The sequence below is a fragment of the Echeneis naucrates genome, chromosome 6 (genome assembly GCF_900963305.1).
Source record: "Echeneis naucrates chromosome 6, fEcheNa1.1, whole genome shotgun sequence".
In the NCBI taxonomy this organism is placed as follows: Eukaryota; Metazoa; Chordata; class Actinopteri; order Carangiformes; family Echeneidae; genus Echeneis; species Echeneis naucrates.
The window spans coordinates 15,169,701-15,187,846 of NC_042516.1; the positions used below are offsets into that span (position 1 = coordinate 15,169,701).

General features: G+C 40.2%; 3 protein-coding genes across 4 annotated transcripts; 2 read left to right on the forward strand and 1 right to left on the reverse strand.

Annotated features, from left to right (window-relative positions):
• The first annotated feature begins 1,086 nt into the window (after positions 1 to 1,086).
• dap3 (death associated protein 3) lies at positions 1,087 to 5,961 on the forward strand. Of its 2 annotated transcripts, none has more exons than XM_029504736.1 (13): positions 1,087 to 1,348; positions 1,421 to 1,462; positions 2,048 to 2,161; positions 2,316 to 2,417; positions 2,531 to 2,639; positions 2,759 to 2,851; positions 2,953 to 3,083; positions 3,590 to 3,670; positions 4,353 to 4,517; positions 4,627 to 4,686; positions 4,778 to 4,867; positions 5,401 to 5,518; positions 5,612 to 5,961. In XM_029504736.1, exons 2-13 carry the CDS (start codon positions 1,424 to 1,426, stop codon positions 5,695 to 5,697), a joined length of 1,188 nt encoding a protein of 395 aa, XP_029360596.1. In that variant the 5' UTR covers positions 1,087 to 1,348; positions 1,421 to 1,423; the 3' UTR covers positions 5,698 to 5,961. The 2 variants fall into 2 exon arrangements, with proteins under 2 accessions (XP_029360596.1, XP_029360597.1); XM_029504737.1 differs by having other exon boundaries at positions 1,087 to 1,262.
• Positions 5,962 to 6,389: 428 nt separating this feature from the next.
• gba1 (glucosylceramidase beta 1) lies at positions 6,390 to 11,132 on the forward strand. The gene is made up of 11 exons (XM_029504676.1): positions 6,390 to 6,670; positions 6,753 to 6,944; positions 7,020 to 7,166; positions 7,991 to 8,124; positions 8,206 to 8,378; positions 8,471 to 8,560; positions 8,659 to 8,806; positions 9,599 to 9,823; positions 10,267 to 10,430; positions 10,520 to 10,636; positions 10,712 to 11,132. Exons 1-11 carry the CDS (start codon positions 6,598 to 6,600, stop codon positions 10,815 to 10,817), a joined length of 1,569 nt encoding a protein of 522 aa, XP_029360536.1. The 5' UTR covers positions 6,390 to 6,597; the 3' UTR covers positions 10,818 to 11,132.
• A 74-nt stretch (positions 11,133 to 11,206) lies between these two features.
• rnf115a (ring finger protein 115a) lies at positions 11,207 to 18,082 on the reverse strand. Its single transcript, XM_029504677.1, has 9 exons — positions 17,976 to 18,082; positions 15,498 to 15,556; positions 15,167 to 15,221; positions 14,596 to 14,879; positions 14,371 to 14,439; positions 14,207 to 14,279; positions 14,017 to 14,110; positions 13,115 to 13,230; positions 11,207 to 12,439 (listed from the first exon to the last, which is right to left on the reverse strand). The coding sequence occupies exons 1-9, from the start codon at positions 18,051 to 18,053 to the stop codon at positions 12,320 to 12,322; spliced, it is 948 nt and encodes a 315-aa protein (XP_029360537.1). The 5' UTR covers positions 18,054 to 18,082; the 3' UTR covers positions 11,207 to 12,319.
• Between the last annotated feature and the right edge of the window lie 64 nt (positions 18,083 to 18,146).

The following is an 18,146-nucleotide window of genomic DNA, read 5'->3' on the forward strand; positions in this document are numbered from 1 at the left end:
GCGAAAAAGTTCATGTGTGAGATCTGTTTTTATCATGTGTCAAGATGCAACAGAAATCACACAGATTCAAAACCACAAACAGCGGCAATGAGATTAAACATACACCAAAACACAAGACATATTCAGTATATATATATTACAATACATGGCAATAGATAAGTAAATAAATAAGCAAATAAAATATAATTAAATATGGATATATGTTGAAATCCACTTTTGGTATAATGATTCAAATAAAGTTATAACTAATAAGGATTCGTAACATATTAATAATATCAAGAATATTAACATAGAACTTCAATATTATTTTTGGTCGTTATTTAGTGAAAGCAGTAAGTGGCTACACCGCCATTACTATGCACAGTACCAGATTAAGGCACTATGGGTTTACAGGACAAAATGCTTTCGGGCCTCCCTTTGTTTCTCCTGCCCTCCGTGCACTGAGTTTCAATTTTTCACATTCCCAAAAACCAACCACTATTTTTCACCGGTTATGTCAGATTTATCAGTGTGTATCCCAAAAGCAGTTTGAATTAATTCAATTAGACTAGAACAGGGGAATTTTAGCCATGTTGGGCTGAATATTTCACACAAAGTAAATTATTTATACAACTATCTGTAACTGGAAACACAGGAGTCAATTTTGTTACAAATGTATTCATTGACAAAAAGTGGTACTGTAAAATGTGTATACTGATACTTCAGTATCTGAGAATTATGGTAGCACTTTTGTTCATGATGGCTATCTTCTTTGGTAAAAGCTGTATTGCTTCTTATTCTCTCTCTAGCCAGTTATCTTGGATGTTTCAATTGAAAACACTATAATTGCCCCTCTGGGCCTTGCTGTTAGTTTAAAAAAATACAAAGTGGGCAAATCTCACAGGACTGTTGTCATAACTGCCCCAGTCAGAGCTTTAAGGCTGTTTATCATTCACCGAGCACCTTCAAACGCGTTTTCAACAGTCATTGTTTGACCAGCAGAGATTATTATTACAGGTGATACATGTCAAAGTCCGAGAAACTCCATTTTCCTCTCTCGCCGTCGCTGGTAGCTGCCACCTGATTGGCCCGCAACAATTGTGGTGGCGTAGCGTCACTTCCTGCTTTGAGCCGCATGATGGCGGAGTCCATGACGGCTCTTCCACATTGACTTGGTCTGGAGGTTTACGATTTACTGCCCGCCCTGAACCCAAAGCCTGGAGGCTTTTACTCTATGTGGCATTACCCGCGGCTTTCACCTGTGGACATTTAGTTATCCGGCGGCAAGTAACAAGCTCACGAAGCTCCCCACTGCTAACGTTAGCCGCTAGCCTTTAGCTAACAGTTTACACAAGGTTACAGCACAGAGGTGTGGATCTGCTCTTTACCTGCTTTGGTCCCTGAAACGTCACTTCGATTCAACTCTTACTCTTCGTTTCAGGCCATGGCACTTCACAGACTGTCCTTCAGACTACGGCAAACGGTGAGGTCGCTGTTGGTGAAAGGCGCACACATGAACTGGACTTGTACATCATCTATAATCCCACTGAGAGCTCTGATCGGGGCCAGCTGCTCTGGTTATCAGGCGGAATGAGATATACTGCAGCTATGCCTTGGTTGTGTTTACATGCCTGTAAATAGACATACCGAACAAATCTAGCCATGGTTAAAGTAACTTGTGTTGACAGTTTTATTCATAGAAGTCTATTGGCAGACAAAATAATCCATATTTCTTCTTTCGAGCAAAAGAGCTCAAACAATGTCAACATTTATTATATCAGTCTCTTATAGTATTTCCCCCTGTTCTTTATCATATGTTATTATAACCCTAATTTTTAATGGAACTTGGTCGAGAATTAATAAAATTAATGTATTTTAAAATAAATAAAATTAATTCTTGTTCTGAGGTTCTGATGGCCTTGCGCATTTTTTATGGACTAAATAATTTATCAAAGAATTGTGTGCAGATTAACTGATGATGAAAACATAATAATGCATTTGTCTTCTTTCTTTTCTCTACGTATAGCAATTTGTTACTAAAAATCCTCCTGTTGTTAAACCCATGCAGATAAACCATGTCAGGACCCTTCATACCAGCGGATGTGGATGGCAGCAGGAGGCTGTGGCAGTAGATTCTGAACCTGAACCTTTCGCCGTTTTCAGAACTCAGGAGAATGATCCGGTGAGTGATCCAGTGTTCAGACAATTGATATTGTCACCATGGTTCTAACAGACAGAGTCAACATATAGCCCTATAGTTTTATGTTTTTAGCCCCAGTAAGTCTGTATATTTCAATTACTTTTAGCAGGTGAGTTCACTGTTTGTGTCTTTCCAGGCATGTCAGTCAGATAAACATATAGGGCAGTATTACCCTCTGCCCTCTGCAGATGTACACACTCTCTTCCCACATGGCCTCCCCTGGCGCTATCAACAGCAGGTGGGTTCTTGTGTACTCATTTATATGTTTGACTGGATCATGGCTCATATTTTGGGACATAGACTTACTAAAATATGTATTGCTAAGACAGTTTTTATTGTTTGGTTTTAAAGGTTAAGACATTCAATGAAGCCTGTATAATGGTGAGGCAGCCAGCTCTGGAGGTCATCTCATACCTGAAGAAATCAGATTTTAGCAAACCTGTACAACGATATGTGTTCTGTATCCTTTTAAATCACAGAGTCTCTCACAGACAAACACACAGAAATTGAAATACTCTTCCTCTGGTTATCCAGCTTTTTCTATTGTAAACTATGGTTGAACCTTATCAAGTTGTTTAGATGGGTTACAGGGCAGTGGGAAGACAATGTCTCTCTGTCACACAGTCCACTACTGCTACACACAGGGATGGCTGGTGCTGCACATTCCTGATGGTGAGACAAACACAGCCACACATACCAGATGACCAGGACCCAGACATTTTGAGTAAATCTTCTGTGTGTGTGTGTTTTGTTTTTTTTTTTTAATTATACAGCACACCTCTGGGTGAAGAACTGTAAAGAGCTGCTGCCCTCATCCTATAACACTTCTCGCTTTGATCAACCACTACAAGCTGCTGAATGGTTACACAACTTCAGGACCACCAATGAGAAATTCCTTTCAAAGGTAAGGATATTTTGGCAGTGTCAGTCTTAGATCATATCTAAGATATCTAGACATCTTAATATCTTACAAACTGCATAGATAAAACTAATTTTCAATATGAGTATGATGATAAGATTGTGGAGTTCTGCAAATTTGTCACAATATTAAGAAACACTTTGGTATTTAAGGGGATTAAATGAGTCACTGCTGCATCTTCACAGCAGCTGCTGATGCACATCAAGCTGCTAAATGGTACCACCTGAATCTAAACATTTGTGCAAATGTAAAGGGAGAGAGTTTCAATTACAGTTTCTTAGCATAATACAGTAATAACAGCAGCATGGTGGCGTTTTTAATCAGTGCACAGACAGACTCTGCTCTGAACTGGAACTTTTACTTTATTAACTTTATATGAACAGCATATTTTACTTACATTTCCTGTGTGGGAAAAGAACAATCTCAGTGCAGTTTCAAATTAGCGTTAAGTCTGTATAGAAATGGATGATGAAACTGTGTTGTTTCCACAGATAAAGATAAAGCAGCGTTATGTGTGGACAAAGAGGGAGTCCACTGAGGAGGGTAGTCTACTAGGACAGCTGGTGGATCAAGTAAGTCCTGTCACAGTGTAAATGAGTAGAGCCTGGATGTCCTGCTTTTGAGTTTTTGTTTTTTGTTTTTGTTTTTCTTCCTCTTTGTGTGTTGAAGGTCTGGCTTAGCTCATCCTCAAAGACATTCTCAGATTTCTGTTACCTATTATTTCCTTCTGCTCTGCTGAGTTCCTCACAGGAATCAATAAAGTTTCATCTTTTGCTGTCATGTGTTGATCGACAGTCGATGAAATGAGCATTGTAATGGATCAACACAGTATTTTTGAACAACACATGGACACAAATAAGCAGTAAATTAAAGTGCAGCTTGTGATTTTCTCACTTTTGAAGTCATCCATTTTTTTCTGCTATTGCTTAGCATATCGTTTCTCCAATGAAAGGAAATCTTCATTATTTTGGCAGTAAAGGTAGTTTCAGTTGACTGCTGGTATTACTGTGAGCTTGTTGTGGGTTGTTTATGTTTTTAGATTTTAAATTGATAACCATCCGAGTGTGCATTATTTGACAAAGGAGGCTGAGCTGACATTTTCTTTTCAACAATAGATGATGGCAGGCTTGCAACGAAAGAAATGGTGCAACTTGAACTTAACTCAGCCACTCAGATTTACTGTGGATAATATTTCAGTCCTTAAGATTTCCCTCTGTGTTACATCAGGCTTTGATGGTGTTTCCTTTGCTGTAGGGTATATCTCGTGTGAAGAGCAGCAGTGATGTGGTGGGGGCGGTGATGAAGGAGCTCAGGCTGCAAAGTGGGCAGCCAGAGTCAAACTTCCGGGTGGCTGTGGCTGTGGATGGTGTCAATGCCCTGTGGGGAAGATCCACCATCAGGAAGGAGGATAAGACTGCTGTAAGGAAATACATTTACAGTCCTGCCATGCCTTTTACTTTTATTCTCCCATCTGTTTGACTTTCAACTGATAAGAAATCTTACTCTCTTTCTCTATGACAATCATCAGGTGGATCCAGATGAGCTCACTTTGGTTTATAACCTGAGGAAGCTGATGAAGAACGACTGGGTGAGACGAACACACCAACAGCTACAAAACAATATCATATTTCTTTTTTTTGTGTGTGTGTGTGTCATTAAGAATCACTCTCTTGTTTCAGACTGGAGGCGCCATCATTACCACTCTGTCTCAGACAGGGTCTGTCTACATTTCAAAATCTGCCTATCTGCCTCAAGAACTGCTGGGAGAGGTCAGAAGTCATTTTATGTACTTTCTTTTAGTCTACACCTTCAAGCTCTGACAGCAAATTTGTTTTTCTTTTTCATTATCAAGAATATTGGTTAGTCAGGAAGTTGTGATTCTGACCTCAAGTCTACATCGGGTTCAGGAGCTGAAGCTGAAACACAAAATACGTGCTTATGCTTTATTATGGCTTTGTGGAAAATATCTCAACTAACTGTTGTCTGTGAACGTCACACTTGTCTTGCTAGAAAATTACTTGTGACTTAAATATAAACATTGATGATTTACTGCCACTGTTCATCTGAATTATATACTTGCTGTTATTGTTTGAATATTGTGGCAGAGTTTAGGGTGTATATTATGTCTGTATTCTTAAAATGAATTGAATAGATTTTTTTTGTGATTACATCACATCACTGAACATTCAATATTGAAACCAATGCTGGAGTTGTCTGTCAAACACAGCTGAAGATGATAGGTTTGATTTCCTGTGTTTTCACTTCCTGTATTTTGACATCCTGTCTTTGTTTTGCTCATCAGAGAGGTTTTGACAGCATGGATCCATTTGTTCCAGTGTCAGTGACCAACTACAGTGAAAAGGAGTTTGAGAGCTGTTACCTTTATTATATGGACCGCCAGTGGTTGCAGCATCCTCAGAGTAAATATTGATGTCAATTCTTTGCTATGACTAAATAATGATTTGCAGATTATGCTGTTACTTACTGTTTCTTTTATTTTTATTTATCATCAGGCCGAACAGAGGAAGGGAAGAAAGAACTCATCTTTTTGAGCAACCGAAATCCAACAATGTTTGAAAGGATTTGTGCCTTCCTATGAAGACCGAAAGACTTAATTCTTTGTATAAACACAAATTTCACACGAACAATATCAGTTTCCTGGAAATACATACATAATATACATAGGTCCGCCTCTAGAATGTGTAAATTATAAAGCATGTGTGCTTATTTGTTAATAAAATGTTGAACAAAGTCAAGAAGTATGATCTAATCTAATCTAAAAACAGGTTTACTCACAATCTACTGCAAAAGAACTTGGGCTGTTTTTTTTTCTACTTTAAGAGTGGAATCTTCAATTATTAGTAGATGGATGGGGCATTAAATCAACATAGGGGGATTTGTAGTATAAAGCATGAAGTGACTACAATTAACTGTGTCTACTCTGGTTTATTAATATTAAGATGGAAGTCAGCGGCCTTGGAGACAAATTCCAATAAATCACCATGTGAAATGATGTCCTTCGAAATACAGAGATAATATTGCCATTGGAAAGTGATACAGAGACGGACCAAATGTTGCTTAAGTGTTTCCTGAATGCGACTAAAAGACGCTGATATCGTTTAAAATCGTATAAGGAAATTTTCAGATGTGATCAAACTGGTCCTGAAGGTGAATTCAGTCCGTCCGTGGACTTTTTCTGAGCCGTTGAAGGATTAGCGCCATCTGGCTGCAGCTACAACGTGACGCGGTGTTCACGTGACAGGTCACCAAGTCACATGACCACCAAGCGTCCCATTTCTTCGGCACAATAAACCAACGAGGAAGTTGTCTCCGTTATAGCTCACTGGACAGGCGGGAGGTGACATCGGACCTGTCCCACAGTCTCTGCGGTGACGAGACCTGGAAGACAATCAGCAGCTGGGTCATGTGATCGGCCCTTTGACGCAGGCTTTTAGTGTTTAGTTCAACTGAACCTGGATCCACTTTGCTTCCAGATTAAATGGCGGCTTGGTGGAGAGCTGCTGCTGTTTTGGGTCTTGCTTTCCTCACAGCTCAGGTGACCCCCTCATCAGGTAACACTTCCTTCACTCTGCTGCAGTGGTCTAAATGTTGTGTGTCACAGTCAGAAACAGCCTCATCTTCTTTTCCTCCCAGGAAGCAACAAATGTGTTGGTAGAAACTTTGGCCATGGCTCGGTGGTGTGTCAGTGTAATTCAACGTACTGTGACAGCGTTGGGTCTGTCAGTCTGCCTCCACCGGGACAGTTCGCCTCCTACCTGAGCAGCATGGCAGGCAGCAGACTGGAGCCCGGCCAGGGGAAGGTCCAGATGAACAGCACTGGGGGAGGTGAGTGATACACCGGGTGTGTCAGTCTGTCGCAGCTGGTTTAGAGACTGACTTGTGTTTATGTGTCTCTTCCAGGCCTCAGATTGACAATTGTTCCCTTCCAGAAGTACCAGAAGATCAGGGGGTTTGGTGGAGCCATGACAGATGCAGCAGCCATCAACATCCTGTCGCTTTCTGCTGGTGCACAGGACCAGCTCTTACGGCAATATTTCTCCAGTGAAGGTACACAACACCGGAAAGTCCATGTGTCCACAGAAAACTACCATATTAACGTTAGTTTTAGGTTTATGCAAATCCATTATTCTTGCCAGTCCATTTTTAATTAACATGTACAATTGAAACATAATAAAAATTAAATTTCACAGTCTCTGAGAGGTGTGTGTATGTAGATTATTAAATTCAGACATCATCATCGTCATCTCCAAGCTTTGCCCACTCAGTAGAATCATCTGTCCTGTGAAAACTGAAAGGAAAATCAGCGTTGTAGCTATTTTTTTCCTTGAATGTTAGTCGTCGTCTGTTGACCATTTGAAGGTGTGGGTGAGCTTAGTCAGTGCTCCTCCTTGATATTATTGCCAAACAACAACACTTCTTAAACATGTGGTGGTACAGACACAGTGAACTGCCAACGTTTTTGTTGCCCACCAAAATAAGCCAAATGTCCATCCAAAGATGATCCTAGTAAGTTAGACAGTTAGACAAGAGAACTTTACCTAATTCAGGTTCAAATTGACCAGAAAGATGAATTTCAGACAACAGAAATATAAATGGACATAGAATAAGGAAGAAATGTGATTGATTTTAATAAATATTTAGACAATTTGAACAGATTTTATGAAATATGATAGATACAAAGCATCAAGAAAACATACTGTACATGTGTACAGAAACAAAAGGACTCCCCTGTCCTGCAGAACCAACCCAGATAGACTCTGATTACCACGTGAATATCAAGAGATACAGATTAAGTAAGACTTTTATAATGATATGATGATTCAGGGCCAAGTGAGCTCCATTCGCTGTTACTGCTGCTGTGTCTCTGGCAGGTATCGGCTACTCTGTGGTTCGAGTCCCCATGGCCAGCTGTGACTTCTCCACCCGGCTGTACACCTATGCTGACACGCCTGGAGACTATAACTTGGAAAACTTCACTCTGGCCCACGAGGACATCAGGATGAAGGTCTCTGGGTCTTTCTTTGTCTGACACATAGCGCACACAGCCCAATCCCAGCCCACTTACCCCACCTTCTCCTCCCCTCAGATCCCCCTCCTGCAGTACGCTCAGGGCCTCTCCCCTCAGCCCCTCTATCTGCTGGCTAGTGCCTGGAGTGCCCCTGCCTGGATGAAAACTAATGGTGCACTAACAGGGAAGGGCTCCCTGATGGGCAAGCCTGGTGGCAGAGAGCATAAAACATGGGCCCAGTATTATATCAAGTAACATATTTGCCTTAATGTGATATGAAATGCTGGAAATGGGTGATACAAGGGCAATATAGTCTAATGCTTCCATTAATCTTTCTTCTCAGATTCCTCGAGGAGTATGCTAAATATAACTTGACCTTCTGGGCTTTGACCACAGGGAATGAGCCCTCTGCAGGACAGATGACTAACTACAGGTCTCTCAATTCATTTTGTAGTGCATTTTTATAAAAGCCAATATTAACCATCCTCGTGGCTTTACAGCAGATTGAACAGTATATTTGTCTCAACGCAGTTTCCAGGCTCTGGGCTTCACGCCTGAGGAGCAGCGGGACTGGGTGGCTCTGGACCTGGGCCCTGCTCTGCATGCTTCATCATCCTCACGCACACACGTCCTCATACTGGATGACAACCGCCTGCTGTTGCCTCACTGGGCCAAAGTGGTGAGTCCAAGGACAAAGATAGTGGGAATTTGAGTTTTATCCCCCCACTCCCGCCTTCCAAGTCTCCAGTAGTGTTGCAGAAGCCAAATCAGAACACAACATAGAATTCATGTAACACATATACAGAGGTGAGGTCACAGTGTTTTAAGTAAAATAAACATTATTATTTTGTGGTGATTTAGCTATTGGTCTATTCACACGTCCTGTCCTTCATCTTTGGGACCCAAATTGTTGTTGGGAGGAAGGAATGTAAAATTGCCAACATACCCCATAGATATTAACCTGAAGATAGTCTCATCTCGTAGCTGAGGTGAGTTTTTCACAGAGAGGCTCTTTAGTCGCCTTTCAACAAGGCACAGGGAAGAAGATTAAACAAAAATCTATCTTAAAAAAAAATGCCTGCAGAGTTCACCAAGTTAAATTTAAAGCTTCTTTGCAAAGCATTTTATTACTGCACAATTTAATACCTCGTTTCACAGCCACACTACCCTAAGGACCAGGGTATGATGGAAAACCAGTGGAGGAAAATTGGCCTAGAATTATCTATTATTATACCACTGAACTTCCCAGCAGTATATAACAGTAATTCCTAATGATGTAATCTGTTATATTCATGTGACCTGGATAAAATTATTCATTTCAGCTTTTACTAATATTGATCATTATGAGATTACAAGCTCCCTGTTGTCAGTGTTTGAATCCACACTTTCTGGTTATTGGTCTGTTCTGACACCCCATTAAGATTCAAAAACATCTTTAACGAAGATTAATTTCCCTCCCTGCTCCCTCTAGGTCCTAAATGACGTCCATGCAGGAAGGTACATTCATGGCGTGGCAGTTCATTGGTACGCAGACAATTTTGTCCCAGCTGAGATAAGCCTGGGAGTCACCCATCATTTGTATCCAGAGTATTACCTGTTTGGCACGGAGGGGTGTGCCGGGTGGAGTCCACTAGACAGAGGGGTGAAGCTGGGGAGCTGGGACAGAGCTGAGCAGTACGCACATGACATTATAGAGGTATGATTGTCTTATCTTATGCATGAAGGTTGTGCTTGTTGAGTCATATCCGCAGCCACAGATGTGAGATTTGACAAGCTGTGAGTTATTCCACAGAGGTGAGTCACCTCTTCTGATGCTGCAGTGCAGGTTTACAAGTTGCACTGCTGCTGCCTCAGAAACTGCCCGTAGGCCACCAAAACAAGCTGGAACTGGTGTATTGTTTCGTCCGTCCTCACTCGCAGAGGAAATTGGACTCCATCCATTTTATCCATTTTGCATGGGTGCATTCAGCATTTAGACATCTTGAGAATCAGGAGGGATTTGTTTAACTAAGATGTGTTGTCCTTGTGACATTTAAACAAAACACCAGGCCTCAGTCTGTCACTTGTGCAAAACAACACATCTGCCTACAAAGTTACACAGTGCAGACCAGATACTGAGCTGTGTTTTCTACATGGCAGGACCTAAATAATTATGTGGTGGGTTGGACTGACTGGAACCTGGCGTTGGACCAGACTGGTGGGCCAAACTGGGTTAAAAACTTTGTGGATAGCCCCGTTATAGTGGATGCCAAGCAGGACATTTTCTACAAGCAGCCAACTTTCTACAGCATGGCCCACTTCAGGTAGGACTTGATGTTTGCTCACACTGTATTTCCTGTTTCCACTGTCCGATCATCAGGACTACATAGACCTCAATCTCCTTTTCATGCAGTAAGTTCCTGTGGGAAGGGTCTCAGAGAGTGGGGGTGTCTGCCAGCAGGGAAACAGACCTTGAATACACCGCCTTCATCAGACCAAACAGCTCTGTTGTGCTCATTATTCTTAACAGGTACTGTACATTAAATCTGTTTAAACGTGTAAATGATAATGATGGCTCTGAACTGTGTGCGTGCTTGTTCTGTAGGTCATCATCAGTTATCCAGTTTGAAGTCTGGGATCCTGCAGTGGGCTACATCACCACCTCTGCTCCGGCACATTCAATGCTCACACTTGCTTGGAACACAAAGTGACCATAAAGTCGAGGGCTTCGGAGCAGTTTCACCGTATCACAGATTTAATTAATGTTTCTTAAATGATCCTGGGCTTTTTTGACATGCTGTCAAAACTTAATGCCATTTTATGCATTGATGTGACACCTGTAACTGAATGTACCAAGAAGTAATGAAAGTGTGCTCAAGTGTGCCTTGACTTTCCACTAATAAGATGCTTTCAGCATCCTCACTATGTGTAATCTCTGAAGAAATCATATAATGTACAAACATTGTAAATATTTCTTTTGTTGCTATTTAATTTATGAATTTTGAATAAACCATACATTTATTTCATGTCATCTGTCTTAAGTGCATTTTGGTACATAGAGTATAAAATGACATTTATAAACATCATTGTGAGCAACACAGTTTTTTTGTCAATTTATTAATACCTCATAGACATTTTTTTCATATATATAATATACAGTTTTAGTAACCAGGTATTTCACATTTTTGTCTCCATTCTCAATGTTTTTTTTCCTTTGCAAACCATAGGTAGTTGGACTAAAATTATTTACATAAAAAAACATGATAAAAATGTGAATCAAAAGAATCATAAACAAAGGAATAAAATGACGAGGGTGCAATCTGTTTATAATATATACACCAAGATGTTTGTATGTATGTAAAATTCTAATGCATCAGATAATGGGCCAAGTGCCAGTGATTTCATCTCATTCCCTCACTTTTGCAACATTTTAGATTTTTTATTTTCAAATGTAGATTACCCTAACACCCAAAAGGTCAGAGGAGTCCCTTGCTTTTAGTTGTTGCAAACCTTCAATTTCCTGCCATCAAACAGCAACATCTCAACATGACTCCTATAAAATCCCAAACAGCAATCCCAATGTTTTTCCCCAAATAGCAGCACTACAGAGGATGGACACAAAATAAACACCCCAAATATGTAACCCAGTAAGACCAGAATAAATAACCACTGTTCGATTAGCATCTTTCTCCACAAACTCTTCATAAAAAGAACTTATTGCCATGCTTTAGGTGTTCATGTTGTTGGATCCAGGCTCTGTAAATACCAAAAATGAAAGTAAACCCTACTGTACTCTCATATGCCATACAGGGCTCAGTTGCAGGTTTCAGCTAATCATTGGGAATATACAAAGGGAATGATATTTTATATAAAGTCTGGCATTTCCAGAAAAGAATGTATTGCAGCAGTGCATTTCAAGAAGGAAGAAAATGTTTTTTTCTTGAGAGGTGTAAGGAGAAAAGGCTGGTTTGTTATGAGGCAAAAAAAAAAAGAGATCCAGCAGACCTCAACGGACAGTTAAGTCTCTACGGGTATTTGTGTACTTGGTTGACAAGAAAGGCTATGAAATAGAAAAAAATAAAATATAATTATCAGATTGAGATGATTATGACTGCAAAAGAGATGAACAGAGGAAAGCGAGAAGCGTTTTTGTCTTCTCTGTGTGTTGTAGAATGTAGGCGTGGAGAACTGAAGGATGAGACAGGTGGGTGTCTCAGAAGGACCATCTCTCCTGTGTGCGAGGGTCCATAGAGAGGGAGGGGGACTGTGATGGGGGCTCACTACTGCTGTCTTCTCCGTTCAAACTCTTCCTACACACTGGACATGTGTCATGCTGGGTGGGCACAGAGCAGCACAGATCATTTGGTTGCATGGCCTGACCAAGAGCAAGTTCATGATGGATAAATAATTCCTGGATTTAGCATTAAAAAGTCTATTATTGGTGTATCGCTGACTTAACACTGTCTAAAAAAGTAAATTTTTTTTCCTAATGGAAGCAATTTTAAGGTTTCAATTATATATTATTTCACATTAAACCCACAAGAGGACCAAAATTGAGAATTGATCAATGCAACAAATATTTCCTGTGTGGCACAAGTCTGACAGTCATAGCATACCTTAAATATCATAAATAAGGAAACATTTTGACTTAATTGCACTCCCAATACCACTCTGCACCTGAAATTAGTCTGTTAAAAGTGATAGATTAGCTTTGGCTTATTAAATAAAAATACATTCAATTATGAGCCATTGTTTAAGATTCATCAGGATTATTTATGTACTGTGGGTTTATATTTTTGTTTCATTGGGTTTGTTGGCAATAGCAGATATATAGAGTATTTTGAGCCATTACCCTTAAATTCTTCTTGATGTGTTAATGCCACGTAGCAAAACCACGTTTATATTTGCTTTAGATGCTGATGAGCACTGAAAATATCTCATGCGGTACACGATTACATACCATCAAAGCTCTAGTTCAGTTAATTCCATTGTTATTACATTGACTCACCATTTCCAGCCAGGGTACTATACAGTCTGAATGAAAGAAGTGGTTACAGGGTAGCTGTCTGACTGGCTCTCCGACCGAGAAGTCCTCTTTGCACACCGGACATTCCATACAGCAGTCTAAAGAGGAAAAGGCAGAAATGTTTGTTTCTTTTAATTCATCATTTACCGATTTTACTGTTTTGAATTTAGTTTACATTATTAGGTTACATTATTAAGTACAACAACAGGGATTAATGAGATTATGAAGGAAATAAAGATGATCTGACTAATGAAGAAAAGTTTGAGACGGGTTTTGAAACAACACAAAAACCAAAATATAGACACCCCCCAACACACACACACACACATACACACACACACACACACACAAAAACAACAACAAACAAAACAAAACACAGACCTTATCCCCATGAGTCATTTCAATGGGCCTATAAAAACTAGGTTGCAGTACTAACCACACTGTTAAAACTTGTGTGGTATAGTGGTAAAAAATAACAGCTTTCACAGAAGAGGAAATCAAGAAAAACAGACCCCAAAGAAAAAAAAACACGGGTGGTTTAAGACTAGTGAGCAAAAAACTGTTCATACTCTCAGATTAATGAACATTTCATGCCAAACAGGCAGTTTTGGAGGCTTCTCTTGGCAGGCAGGTGGCAACGACATTCAACTGCCTATTCTCGTTATATTTGAGTGCTGCATTTACATCTACACAAACAATGTATTTTCAGATATTTTTGCTAATGGAGCTTGTCATGCTGCCGTGACTTGCCTCATTTGCCTCTCGTGACTGTGACTACACAGCACATGCTAGATAGCTTTTACTCAATGTGTGTAGTTAGCCAGTGGTAAAGACATGCAAGTAACACATGCACAAACAAATTTAGAATAAAACTGGTGGCTGACCTGCTTGTTCCTGAGAGATATTGACAGTTGGGAGAGAGGAGATCTTCTCTTTCTCTGCTGGAGGAGGTCCTGTGTTTTCCAGCTGACCTAGTAACTACACACAAAAATATCCACACATTATAAACTGAAAAGAAATTCAACCGAGACATCAGAACAAACTGTGGAAGAAGCTGTCTTAAGTCTGGTTTACCTGTGTTATCACAGCATCTAACCCTCCCTGTCCCCAGGCATAGTCCCCTGGATTAGAGTGCAGCATGCCTGTCCTGAAAAAGACACATACAAATCAAGATGATAAGAAATAATGCTATGTGACACAACCTACACCACTATGAAACAACTCTAATGCTATATTACCATGAAAGCGGAGGTGACCCAGGGACTCCAGAGTTGGCAAAGAGGCCAGCGAGAAATTGTTGCACAATTCTAGCAAACAGAAAAAAGTGAAAAGACTTGAAATCATCTCCAGACATAAGGGCAGTTATATCGTAACAGCATAAAGAGACTGCTGTTATTATAAGTGAGAATATATAAGCAAGACAAGAGACCCAAGAGGACGGTGAGGAGGACACTGAAAGTTACCCTTCCACAGCAGGAGAGCGATCTGGCCTGGTGCTGCCTCTGGACCGGTGTCTTCTCTGGCTGTGCAAGCGAGAGGGACGTCCAGGTCCCCAGTGTTCCCCAGCTCCTAGCAAACCCCCCATAGCTCCTCCTAGGCCTGCAGGGACTGACCCCCCAATCGGCGCACCTCCTAGCCCCCCAAGGTCGCTGAGACTTCCTAGGCGCCCTCCAGGGAGCCGGGGTTCTGAGTCAGGGGTGTCACTGTCTGTGGTGAATGGCCGCTCCAGTAACAATAGGTGCCATAGCTACAGAGATGTTGGGACACAACAGAGAGAGAAAGAGGATGCAGTTTGAACAAAGATGGATTTTCAGTTTGAAAGTCAAATAAGTGGGATTACACAAGGAGAAGCAGGTAGTGAATGGAATAAGAACGAAGGTAAAAGTAAAATAAAGGAAAGGTGTTAAATGGAAAGGAAAGGAAATGAAGAAAGCAGGGGAATAATAAATAAAATCATATCAAATAATTGCAATCACTCCTCTTTACTCAATCCCCCACCCTATTTCCTCTGAAATCCTTCATATAAACTCATACCTGTGCAAACTGTGTGGCTGTGTCATCTATCCCGTTAGCACTACCCTCTAGGAGACTGAGGGAAACAGCACAAAATGGGACAAAAGACACGTTATTAGCAACGATCACTGATTCAAACATTAATTCTTGTTCTTTGAGGTTTAGTGTTGACCTGGGAAAAAAACTGCATCGGGACCCCACAAACTTCAACAACAAATGCAAAATATTCCATCTAGAAAGTCCCTCAGCCTGCTTTTGCTCCAGACTGACATTAAAAGGCTTTGATATATCATGCTGTCTGTAAATGCAATATACAGTGGATAACAGATAACAAAAATAATAGGTCTGTTACCTGGAGTCCTCTGTTAACTCTTCTATGAACCCTGAATCACATCTTGGACAGATGTATTCCTGGAAAGAATCACAAATTTTTTTTTTTAACTCTACAGAAGTCCAGGTGAACACCAGACAAACTGGACAGTTGACAATAATTTTAAGTTGTGAAAACCAGGCTGATCACCATGAGTCCATTAGCTATACAGCATATCTGTACAAGGTGGTGGCGCGCTGAGGCCCAGACACTGGGCATGGACAGGGTGAGAATTATACAAATAATTGATCATTGGAGATGACACATTTACAGCTCTGATTTAGTAAAACCATTTTCTGGTAACAGGGTTTCATGTTACAATTTTATTATCCAAATTAGTAAGTACAACAAAAATGCAATTAAAAGAATAAAAAAAAAGAAAAAAGGATGACAAAACAACATAAATCATTACAATGATCAAGAATGATCCATAAATTGTATTACTATAGCAACGTTTTGGTGATATGCTGATATTTGAATGATATTCAAGTACATTCACCCAGGCCAAGGGAGGGAGGGAGAACCATAAAATCATTGTAAAGACATAGCGCTAACTGGCTTGGTCAACAAAAGAACACCTTTTCAATTTGTCTTTGAGTGGATAATGTCAGATGGATTTGTATGGCTGCCTGTGTTTTATGAATATTTGTGAAAGTGTTCAGGGTTTGAAACCTGCTGTAATCAATGAAGTAAACACTCCTGTTACCTGGTACAAACACCTCAAATTTATCCAGTCCTCCTAAACCTGTTTTTTTTTTTTTTTAAGTGGGGTCATTTCAAAGAGAGATTACAATGATACATTTGTTTCACAGTGAGTGAATGAAAAAAATAGGTCACAAAAATATCATCCTCTTGTATTATATTGTATATATATTTGTATTATGGTCTAATCAAAAGCAATATACATCTATATGCTATTCTCAAACTCACATGACAATTTAAAACATTCATTAAATCTTCAATTTAAAACTTCTATGCTTGATTAACAAAATCTGTAAGTAAAAACTGCTCATATTAATTGTTTGTCATTCACTTCGAGGCTATACTATCGGTTATAAACGGACACATGAGTGGGAGATGGTCCTTTGGATATACTAGAGTAATGTGAGGTGATTAAATTTGGGTGTTGCAGTCAGTTGGCTCAGTGAAGATATGCCACAAGATTCAGAGCCCCTGAGACAAGCAGGCCTGTTTAGAGTCCATGACACAGACAGGACATAAAAATAAAGATCTGGACTAACCATGAGTGCCGTCTGCCTAGACATTGCAATATACACTTTACATATAGCTTATCGGGTACATAATGTATATCAATCAAGGCAGACCACACTGACACACACACACACACACACACACACACACACATATACATATATTTATATATATATGACTCGAGATTTAGGCTGCTACTAATGATTATTTAGATAATTTAATAGATGGAAATGATTTGGTCAACATAATAGTGCTCATCACAGCTTTCCAAAACACTAAGTTGATGCTTTCAGAATGCTCTTTTGTCCAGACCATGAGAGCAAAAAAACCGAGATATTCATAAGTTTCCTGTCATGTAACAGAATTTCTCTTGTATTGTATCTGATAAATTCTCTAGTTAATTAATTGACTACTCATTTCAGCTCTAATCCGTACATGACAATACAACCAAGAAGCACTGCAAACAACTCCTCAATGACCACAAAGTTGAATAAACAACTCTTGAAAAAAGTTTCAACAAAGCCCAAACATTATAACCTTCATGAACGTGGGATTTAACGCAGGCTTGTTGGATTACACTAGTTTTAAGTGGCGGTAGCAAAACATCTGATAAACGGACTAGGAATAGGAAATTGTACAATTTCTAGAGAGCACAAATTTGTTTACAACATAGTACAAAAGTTAACACAAATCTGTAATGTTACGTTGGCGTCCAGACAATATATTGCTCTCACTTCTGACTCCAAAACTGAAAGTTAAAATACTTGCGTTCAGAAAAAATCCTCAAGCTATGCTGGCTGTCTGTCCGGTATCAGAAACTAAATCTGAAAACGTCAATAGTCTACAACCAAAAAACGAATGACACACGCACATAAAAATGAAAGAACACGGTAATAACAGAGACCTTCTCTGTCGCTCTCCGCTGTTTGGGATGTTCAGTGTAAAACAACAATTCGAAGCTGGTATCAAGTGTCAACTTTTGTGACAAAACTTTTTTAACACGCAATCTATCAAAAGCTGGCGATCTTTGCTCTTACAGTTTTTTTTAGACAACGAAATCTTAGAGTGTCACGAGTTTATTCAGTGATTTAACAACAACAAACGCCCCTAACTGCTAACAGGCTAGCTACGGTTTAGCTGTAGCAATCGCGCGAAACAAACGGCTTTTCGTCCAAAGGCTGACTTGTCAACTGCACGTATTTCACAAAAAGGTGTGACAGATGAAGAGAGGAAACCCGTCCGTCTTACCGGCAGTTTGGGGTTCACTTCTCCTTTACAACAGTGACAGAAAAAGCGATGCGGGGGAACAGCCGCAGCCTCCGCCATCTTCCCCAAAGCAGCACACAAATACTGACGTCGGTCCTCCCGGACGGAGGGCAGCCGTCCGCGTCCTGCCCGGCATGCACCGCGGCTAAGCCC